At 55.2% G+C, this 10401-nt stretch overlaps 1 protein-coding gene across 2 annotated transcripts in view; it reads left to right on the top strand.

Annotated features, from left to right (window-relative positions):
- The window catches only part of LOC109523070 (natural resistance-associated macrophage protein 2-like), a 15103-nt gene extending 10886 nt beyond the window's left edge, over window positions 1–4217 (top strand). For both annotated transcript variants that reach the window (XM_019881919.1, XM_019881908.1), the window contains exons 9-16: window positions 15–170; window positions 248–406; window positions 498–584; window positions 2134–2253; window positions 2332–2481; window positions 3340–3413; window positions 3492–3645; window positions 3841–4217. In XM_019881919.1, the coding sequence (XP_019737478.1) occupies window positions 15–170; window positions 248–406; window positions 498–584; window positions 2134–2253; window positions 2332–2481; window positions 3340–3413; window positions 3492–3645; window positions 3841–3948 (1008 nt within the window). In that variant the 3' untranslated portion in view covers window positions 3949–4217. The remainder of the gene's footprint in view (window positions 1–14; window positions 171–247; window positions 407–497; window positions 585–2133; window positions 2254–2331; window positions 2482–3339; window positions 3414–3491; window positions 3646–3840) is intronic.
- Window positions 4218–10401: the final 6184 nt, after the last annotated feature.

Raw genomic sequence — 10401 nt, 5'->3', positions numbered from 1 at the left:
CCCCCCCCCGCCAGTACGTGACGGTGAGACCGGACCAAAGCCAGCTGCTGATGGGGATGTTTGTGCCGTCTTGCCAAGGCTGCGGCGCCGTCCAGCTGGGTCAGGCGGTGGGCATCGTGGGCGCCGTCATCATGCCCCACAACATTTACCTGCACTCCGCTCTGGTCAAGGTGGCGCCGAGGCGGACGACGCCCCGCTCTCCTTTGCGCCGCCGCCGCGGCTCATCGTTGCCGACTGTCCTCCTCAGTCTCGAGAGGTGGATCGCTCCAGCAAGAAGCGCATCAGCGAGGCCAACAAGTATTTCTTCGTTGAGTCCTGCGCGGCCTTGTTGGTGTCCTTCATCATCAACGTGTTTGTGGTGGCCGTCTTCGCCGAGGCCTTTTATGAGCGCACCAACGCGCAAGTGGTGAGTTCCTTTCTCCTCCCCTCGTTGAGCCGGAGGCGGCGCGTCCCGCCTTTTTTCTGCTGGCTTCAGTTGCGGGGCGCTTCCGTTGCAGAACCATGTCTGCAACCGGACGGGGAGCCCGCACTCGCACCTCTTTCCTCTCGACAACCGCACTCTCGAGGTGGACATCTACAAGGGGGTACGGCACACTCTTTTCTCACGTCTTCAGAAACCCCTCGGGAGCGGTCTCTTGCGCAACGTTGACGAAAGCGCTGCGTGCGCTTTTTGCGTCCAATTGCACCGATGACAACGAAGGCCAGACCTCTTCCTAGCGGCGAGGTCGCGCGGTTTCGAGGGGGCCGTTTCGGTCTCGCCGTTGGCACGGCTTTCGCGACCCCGACCGCCGAGGACGCGACGTTGGCTAAAGCAAAGCCTCGTCGGGGCCGATGAGGTGAAGCACCTCGTCCGTCCTCTGCATCGGAAAACCGAGACTTGGGAGCGCAGGGCAACACGCGTCCCCCTTCCGAACTATTGGGCAGAAATATGAAAAACGCAATCGGCTCTGGCATGTGATTCCCTGAAAAACTAAAAGGTTGAGGCCCATTACGGAGCAAAATAATGACATCACTTGTACGCCGCCATCTTGGAGGCGTTGACGCAAGCGCATCCGCGACGTGCCTCACCTGCGTGATCAATGTTGTTTTCCTCCCTTTCTGTCTTTCTTTCTCTCTTGGATGGGTTGGGAGTGCCACCTCAAGGGTGGGCCATTTTGGGGGCGCAAGAGACCAGGAAACCAGCCCAGGACGACCGGTGGCACGTTAACAGCACAGAACGCATCCCAAACCTGGCAGCCTGCAGGCTTATTTTATGTCGTTGGCCATTTGTTGTTCCGTTGAGGGAAAAAAAAATCTCATTTTCTCTGTTCATTCGGTCCCCCACCCCATCATTTACTTGCTATGTTAAGAACAAGGGCGGTCTAGTGGTTAGCACGTCGACTTCACAGTGCAAAGGTACCGAGTTCAATTCCATCTCCGGCCTCCCCGTGTGGAGTTTGCCCGCGTGGCTTTTCTGCGGGTACTCGGCTTTCCTCCCACATTCCAAAAACATGCGCGGCAGGCTGATTGAACGCTCTCAATTGTCCCGAGGCGTGAGTGTGGGCGTGCATGGTTGTTGGTCTCTGTGATTGACCGGCAACTGATTCAGGGTGTCCCCCGCCGACTGCCCGCAGACGGCTGGGATGGGCTCCGGCGCCCCCCCGCGACCCTCGTGAGGAGAAAGCGCTTTGGAAAATGAACGAATGTTAATAACGTGTTGAAGTCCTCTGCGTCTACCTTACTTTTCAGTCCAGGTGTTGTTCAAACGGGCCGTGTGGAATCTCGCTTGCTTTGGAAGACTGGAGCGTAATCCCGTCGTCATTGGTGTACCCCGCTTGGCCACCGGGCGGCAGTATAAGGCCCCCCCAGCCAGCCAGCCAGGCAGGCAGGCAGGAGCCTCCGCTGACAGATGCGTTCGCTTCTCTTCCTCTTTTGCGTCCACTCCGCGTCAGAATGGTTCTTGCGCGTCTCGTCACGTGCGCGCGCGTCGCTCCGCCGGGCGGAGGGACGGTTCGCATGCCAACGGGCGTTTTCCATCACGGATTGGCTGCGAGTTGCTTGACGTTCGCGGTCCCGATTCGAGGCCCATTCGGACACTCGACTTGAGGTCGGCGCGGCGCCAAAGAGCTTGACCGAGAGTCCTTTTGTGTTCAGGGAGCGGTCCTGGGCTGTTTCTTCGGGCCGGCGGCCCTCTACGTCTGGGCCGTGGGCATCCTGGCAGCCGGTCAGAGCTCCACCATGACGGGAACCTACTCGGGCCAGTTCGTCATGGAGGTCAGCGCGCGAGAGCCGAGAGCCGCTCTGAGCGGGCCGCGACGAATGACGCCGGCGACGTCCTTTTTGTCCCCGCAGGGCTTTTTGAACTTGCGCTGGTCTCGCTTCGCTCGGGTGTCGCTGACCCGCTCCCTGGCCATCGTGCCCACGCTGCTGGTCGCCGTCTTTCAGGACGTGCGCCATCTGACGGGCATGAACGACTTCCTCAACGTGCTGCAGAGCATGCAGGTGGCCCGCGTTTTTCCATTGGATACGATGCATACGCTAACCCCGAGGGGTGGGGGGTGATCTGGCTCCAACCTAAAATGCATGATGTCTTTAAACCCGAGGGAGCGTTCACACTGAATTTGAACGGGAATTTTGTTTCCCAAGATGCAACTCGTATCACTATTTTTCATGCAGGGTGAACAATACAATTACGACCCCCCACTGCGCCCCCTTCATCTACTGTACGTATTCGATGCGCCCGCAGTACCAATGCTCGTCAGCAAGAGTGTAAGATGCGCTCCACGCGGGCGGCGGAGAGCGCTTGGGAAATGACGGCCAATCGTCCGTTTGTGTCACGTTGTCGATTCGATATGGAACGGCAGCTGAAACACGAAGCATCAAGTGGCGCTTCATTGGCTCCGCGCGACGTCGTCTTTAGGAGACCCTGCCACAGCGTTGCGCTTCCGTCGATAGGAGATGAGCCCGTTGGCGCGGGACCAGTTTTACGTCGCTCCACGTCGTACCGCGCCATTGGCATTTTGCGATGCAAACAAATGCACGAAAAGATGCGATGAAACCCAAAAAATGGGAATTGGGCATCGCACGCCGCAGGGTCAGCGCAGCCTTATTGGGCCTTCGCTCCACTTTTGAGCGGGCGCGTCCAACGGTCAAACGTGACTTTTTGACGAGCCGCCGTTCGACATCAAAGATAAAAAATGCGCTGCCGGGGAATCCGGCGTTTTGCCAAATGAGATCAATCGCGCTTATCGATAAGACGCGGCTTGGCGAGACGCCGCCGTATCGGGAAAAGGCGCGCGAAACTCGGCAGAGGCGGGCGGCCCGAGTGGAACCGCGAGTGTCTTTTTTTGTGTCCCGCAGCTTCCGTTCGCCCTCATCCCCGTCCTCACGTTCACCAGTTCGCCGTCTCTCATGAAGGACTTCGCCAACGGCTTGTGAGTGCGGCGCCGTCCACGTTGCCCGCGTGCGCTCGAAAAGCAAATCGGGAGCCCGGCGCCACTTTCTCCCCGCAGGTTTTGGAAGCTGTGGGGCGGCCTCGTCATCCTGGCGGTCTGCGCCATCAACGTGTACTTTGTGGTGCTTTACGTGGCCGTGCTCAGCAGCGCGTGGCTCTACGCGCTGGCCGCCTTGCTGGCCGCAGCGTACCTGGCCTTTGTGGGATACTTGGTAAGCTCCTCCTTTTACACACACTAATGAAAATTTGTTTGTTTTTGGGGGGGGGGCGCTCGGGGAATTCAGCCCCCAAAGCCAATGTCACTTAGCAAGACGAAACCTTCTAAGCGTGTCCGATGTGAGCGGATGTCAGGTTGAAGGAAGCCGTGGTGGCACTCTTTTCACTCCACTTCTCGGCGTTGTTTGCAGACGTGGTTGTGCCTGGCGGCCCTGGGAGCGCCCTGCCCGGACCCGAGCGGCCGCAGACGGAACGACGCCGGCGTCCTGATTGAGCCGCGGCCGGAGTTTGATTCCTAAAGGGCGCGACGTGCCTTCGAACGGCCCCGAGGTCGCCCGCGCAGGTGACGATGCTTCGGAAGTCGGACTGAATTCCTAAACGGGTGTTGCGTGGCGGCGGGCTACGCCACCGAGGCCTCCTTTCAATGTGAATGTGGCGCTCATCTGAAAGAAAAAACCAAAAAAAGTCTCTTTTTTTTCCACTTGTTTTCATGAGCCAGGTCAGCGTTTTTCTCGCTGAGGTCACACGATTTTGATGACATAAAAGTGGCCCCAATGCTAAGCAGCCGTGTGAATGTGACGTTTGGGGGGTGCAATGCGGTGCAAGTGGAAGCGCGCGCGATACGATGCGGGGCGACTTTCCTCAGGAAACACATTTTGAAGCCCGCAACGCATCTGCGTTGCTTTGAATGGGGAAAGAGGAGTGTGGTTGAGCTGCGAGCAAGTTCAAGTCGTACGTCAAGGCGGCCGGCGCTTTCTTTGCGGGTCCCGCGCGTTCTCTTTTGTCCGCGTGAAGGCGTGGCACGCCGCTCCGAGCAACAAAAAGCTGTCCGCTTGCGTCACGATAGGATGGAAACGACGCGTTGAGTCGCTTGCCGACGTTTCGCCGAGGCCCGTGTTCGCTTTGAAAAAATCTCCACCCAAAAAAGCCACGCGCGTTCAAATAGTTTGGACGGTGGCCGAGTTGACTGACGAATGGACTCGGTGTCCCAGTGAAATGAGCCCCGAACTCCGCTTGGGTTGGGTGGGTGAACGGGCGAAAGAAATCTTGCGCCAGCCAGACTCTCAGACTATTCATCGCCCGCGTGCCGAACCTTCTTTCCTTTTTATTTTGAATGTCTTGGCGATAAGCAACTCGACATGAGTATTTCCCGACACAAAAATAGTCGCTCTGATCAACTAAATCCTCCTCCATCCATTTTCTGATCCGCTTTTATCCTCGCAAGGGCATGCCCCCGGCCGTCTTCGGGCAGTAGGCCGGGGGGGGACACCCCGAACCGCTTGCCAGCCAATCAAAAGCTTTGACTTTTCCAAATCCTCGCCGTGGGCATGGTGGGCTTGGTGGGCTTGGTGGGCTTGGTGGGCGGGCCCCGAGAAACCCAGCCAGCTTTCAACACCGGCTGGACTGATTCCGGAGGCACTTCTCTGATTGCGCGCTAGGTGGCGGTGTTGCTCTGAAAGGAATACCCTTGAGATGAACTCCAGTCCTGGCGTGTTCCGAAAATAGCGTGTTCGGCTCCACTCTGGCAGTGTTATTTTGCCTCCCGATGCCACAGTCTGTACTTCAAATACTAGAGACGATTAAAGGGACGGACGAAAACCGCCTCCTCTCCTTTAAAACCAAAAACTTGGGCGGAATGCCCATCTCTGTTTAAAAGGTGATGACAGGGGCACCTTTTGTTTGTGGCGCGTCTTAGCATTAGCATTAAGTTTGCAAGCTGAAAGGCGAAGCGATGTGGTTGTTTTGAATCCGCGACATGTCACTGTCTCAGGTTTTGTTTGGTGCCCTTGAAATGTTGACAAAGCGCCGCTTATTGTCAAGTGAAGCGAGTTCCCTGCCGCCCTTCGGCACTCGTACTTCGAGTCGGCGCTGGCAAAATAAAAAAAGTCATGGAAAGACGGCTCGTCATATCTCCAACAACTCGGAAGTCAAGTCCCCGCTACCTCAAGGCACGCACGCTTCTTTCCGCTCGTTGTGACGTCGACAGTAACGCATGTACTCCCTCCCTTTCCGTGCGGCGACGGTCCCCCGGATAATGACTCCACCGCCGCCACGTCGTGACCCTTGGAATGACCTCACCCCGAGCGACGTGCACCGCTATGAAGTGAAAGGATGCTTCTTACTGGGCTCGCGCTGACTGGCTCAACTTCTTTGTCGGTTTAGTCGACGGAGACTTGTTTGGAGGGAGTCCTTTACTCTTGGGAGGGAAATTTGGAGCGGTTTTACGCCGTGACGAATCAGATATCCACTGTCGTTTTTACAGACTCCTTTGTCACTTGAGGGAATAGCTGAGGTCGTTTGCGATGGCACTTTGCCTGCGCCTACCCGTGGCCGGGTAGGCTTGCTAAGTGCGGTCTTTCTCGTGCGCTTTCCACTTTGGTCGTTGCGTTCGATGAGGGCAAGCGCCTTTCACACCAAAGCACAAAACAAGGCGAAATACGCGGCTGCGGCGTATTTCCGAGAACCGCGTGGCTCTGCGTCGACAGACTCCGTTTCGTGACGTACGCTGACACGTTATTCTTTCCATCGTCGTGGTTAGCGTCAGTAGTTGCGGTTTTTGAAGCGATGGATATTTGAACACAAACAGTGGAGCGACACACGTCGACAGTGACGATAACAATCCTCACAGGCGTACGTTCTTCGACCTCGATGGGAGAACGGCGACCCTTGCACTACCGTCCGGAGTAGGCGAGGAAGAGTCTTGGTTTCTTTCCGCAGAACGGTATTACACTTCCCCTTGGAGGCCAAGCGAACAGGGCACAGTCAATTGGGCACAGCATGAACTCATGAGCAGCAAACCGTTTAATTGCCCGCATTCTATTTTCTTCCGTTGTTGTTTTTGAAGGGACAACCTTTTGGAGTGCGTACTCTTTTTCTATAGGAGAAAACTGAGGCCGAAGTACGGCGAGGCAGGGCGGGAACGGATTATTGGCATTTCGATGGCAAGATGAATTGAATTTGAGCGCTTTTGTTTTGTTTTTTAGTCCCCAGCGTGGCCACGGCACAAATTCAACTCTCATCTCGGGGCCCCGCCGTATTTCCCGTGGCCAGACTGCCGATCTCTTGGGGCTCGACGCCGCGCGTCCGGGACGAGGGTTCCGTTTCGTTCGACGTGCGGTAACGCTTGCCGAGACTCGTCGTCAATGGCGCTTGTGACAAATGTGTCCCATTCCGATCGCTCGGATGCGGAAGTGTGCAATTCCCACGCGGCCTCGTCGCTTTCCGTTTTGCTCGCCTTGCGGTCGCCGCGCGCGCTCAAGTGCGCTGAGGAGTGGCGGCCGGACGGGTTTGTCTCCTTTGTTTTCTTCTTCTGGTGTCACGGAGGCCGACTTATGTAAGAGGGAGAGTCTTCCCGCCCGCCTGCGTGTTTTTGTTTTTCTCAATGAGCCAAACGTCTCCCCGCCGAGGCCTCGCAGCCTGTCCGCGAGGCCCCTTTCCTGGAAACTTCCAGCGGAGGCGACCGGGGGCGGGCCCGAGGCTTGGGGTGGGGGTGGCGCTAGTGGTTGCGCGGCTCGGGTGGCGGCGGAGGTTGTCGGGAGTGGGCGTTCTCTTCCAGCAAATCACGTGACTGGCGACCCGGCCGCTCTCGGCGAGCGCTTCCTTTTCAGCTGTTGCGCTTTTCTTTTTTTGCCATCCTGATGTTATTCCACACCCAAAAACTTGGATTATTGTTCCCCCTCCCACCCACTTCTCTACTTTCATATTTCTCAACCAATTCAAAGCGTTCCAAGTTCAAAATATTCCCCAAATTCACGCCAGCCACGGTGTTTTTCTCCTTCGTGAAGTTCACCGTTTTCTCCAATTCCACATGCCCCTCAGCCCCAAATTCGCCCTTCATTCCCAGTAAGACATTCAACCAAAAAGTTGCACACCTTCAAAATTCATCACCAACAATTTCCACATTCCCCAAATGTCACACTTTTCACGGTAAAATTCAAATTGCTTCGATTTTCAGTTTTAATTCCCACACGTCGACATATACGACATCGTCGGTGTCAAAGTCGAGGCCCGGGGACCGGATCCGGCCCGCGACATCATTTCACGTGGCCCGTGAAGGCGTATCATCTCCGATCGAATCACAGAAGGTTATCATAGAAATAATGCAATTTTCCATTCTAATCTAGTGCGGTCAGCAATTGAACACCACAGACAGAGAAGCTCGTACTTTTCAGAGTTGAATGGTGAGGGCAATTTCCTTCGAACTTGTGCGTTCCCTCTCTGACATGAACTTTCGGTATGTTACCTGTCGATAAATTCTTCAAAGCTTTCAACAAAATTTGACCGGTCATAAATGGAACGAACGAGGTGTCATCATTTTCCATTTTCAAAGTCACGTATTGATTTGGGGAAAATTGTCGGCACCGTCGCGAACGTCCTCGTGACTCTTTTGTGTAAAGCGCAACTATTCCGAAAGGCGCTTGAGAACGCGTTCCCCTCGATGGCAACGCAATAGATGAGTTTCAGTGTTTGCAAACATTGCTTCCGAGACGCGAGCGCATCTTAATGACGTGACCGTTGTTTGCAAAGGCGAGCGTTCATAATCGCCTCTTCGGTCCAATTCTCACGTCGTCAAGCTTGTAACCATCACTTTGGCCGGTTTTCTGAAAGGGGCGTTTACCGGCAGGAATTCTAGAAAAGACGAGATCTCCGTGCGCGCTCTTTCCATTCTGACAGCCCACGGCACCAGCGTGTGTTTTCTGCCTCCAAGATGCGCCCGCAGCCAGACTTTGTGTGTGCATACGTCGCATGAAACTGATCTAAAGGACGGGCTAACCGATGATGGATCAATAAATGCGGAGTTGCACATTTTCTGTGACGAGGTTTCGATTCCAACTTCATTTCACCACTTGTTCCGTTTGCACATTTTCAATTTCCAAACATCCTGCGTAATTCCCAAACAACGCGCTTTGTTCACTGATCATTTGTTGACAGCAAGCCAACTTTTGACTTGGAACAGTTCACCGTTGACGATCAATTATGGCCGCTGCAAACCTCCTCCGGGACAAACGTCACTCGTGTCCTGTGCAAAAAGCACACGTTGAAAAATGTTCGACCCTCCCTCCAGCTGTTCCCGGGGGCTCCCAAGCCGTTCCCGGCCGGGCCAGCCGGGAGACGCGGCCTCTCTCCAGCGTGTCCCGGCTCGTCTCCGGGGCCTCCGGCCGGTGGGACGTGCCCGGACCGCTTCATCGGGGTGGTCCGGGAGGCATCCTAAACAGACGCCCGAGCCACCTCGTCTGGCTCCTCTCGACATGACGTAGTGACTCGACTCCGACCCCCCGCCCCCACGGAGGACCGGCCTTCGTGCTTCTCATCATGCGACAAACAATCAATGAATAACAAAGACGGTTCGAAAGCGCACACGGAAAAAAAGAACAAAAAAGTGGCCTCAATGAGAAAGCGTCTTTTTTTGCTCAGCGGAGCATCGATCCGACGGCCATCCGCATAGAAGACCTCCAAGACGTCATGTTCATCCAGGAACGATTTGAACTGCGGGCTTTCCAAATGTAAATTGCAAATTTCTCCATTGTTAGATCGATAAAGTTTTGCTGTCTGATCTTCACCACTTTTTCCAGAATTTTTGAAACGAAAGGCAGCTTGGAAATGGGCCTCCAATTGGACCGTACATCTTGATCAAGGCCGGGTTTCTTGAGCAAGGCTTGCACCGCAGCATGTTGGGGAAGCGCACCTGCCGTTGATCACGGCCAAGAGCGACGTAGCGCTACTCGAACCTCCGTAAGAAATGCGCGGGAACGGAGTCACGAGCGGAGCCAGATGGCTTCGTCTGGCACACCGCCTCTTCTAAAAACGTCAAGGACACAGCTTCGCAAGAATTCAACACAGCCCAACACGGGACACGAACGGGCGGGTCAAATGTGGTCTTCCAAACGAGAGTCCGAGCTGTAGAACCCTTCTCGATGAAAAACCGAAGGGGGATCGTTTGCACATTTCGGGTCGAGAGTCCGCGCAAATAGGCTGATGGGGTTCAGGTACGGAACCACTACTTTTCAATGGTACACGTGGGTTTGGACGATGATCCCGAATTAGGTTTGATCAATGTTGTCTTTTGGCCTCTTTAAGAAAAATGGCAGCATTTTGTCCAAACGTCATCGGAGAACTTGTCTTTTTTGCTCACTTTCGTTCGGCTTCACGGCACTCCCGCTTAGCTGCGCGAGTTCTGTCGTTAAATCGAGTCTCGGCTCGAGGTTTTGACTGCACTTTTCAACGGAGCCACCGAATCCGGTCTGGCACGGCAGGGTGAGTTCAACCAAGAGGCGGGTGCCTCTGCGTTTGAGGAGGGAACGCAAAAGCGTCGTTTCAATTTCAAATTGACACCAATCAAGGTCGAATCCAGGTGGCACCCCGTTCTCACACCCTATCGGTGTCGCATCCTAGATTTCACAGGCTCTTTTATTACCCGAGTGACATTCTGTCCCCGAACGTGCAACAATGGCCAATTTTCAGGATCAATACTGTCGGTCGATCGACGGATAGATTATTTGCATGATGATGCACGGAAGCGCCTCGGTCGTGGTTCGTTTGTTGTTTATTTTCGGACGTAACAATCAAGTTAGCGAATGACAGCAGCTCTTCGCGGGGCTGGAATGTGACGCGTGCGGGCCTGGGAGGAATGCCTCGACCACGCCCCCTATCCGCGGCTCTCCCAATCAGAAAAGGTGGCCGGTTTCAGGGCACCCGCCGGGCGCCAACCGGAGAAAAACAACGCGCGGGCTATTTGACAAAAGTCGTATTTC

The sequence above is a fragment of the Hippocampus comes genome, unplaced genomic scaffold, assembly GCF_001891065.2.
Source record: "Hippocampus comes isolate QL1 unplaced genomic scaffold, H_comes_QL1_v1.1 scaffold475, whole genome shotgun sequence".
NCBI classification, from domain to species: Eukaryota; Metazoa; Chordata; class Actinopteri; order Syngnathiformes; family Syngnathidae; genus Hippocampus; species Hippocampus comes.
This window is presented reverse-complemented; position numbering and strand designations above follow the sequence as displayed.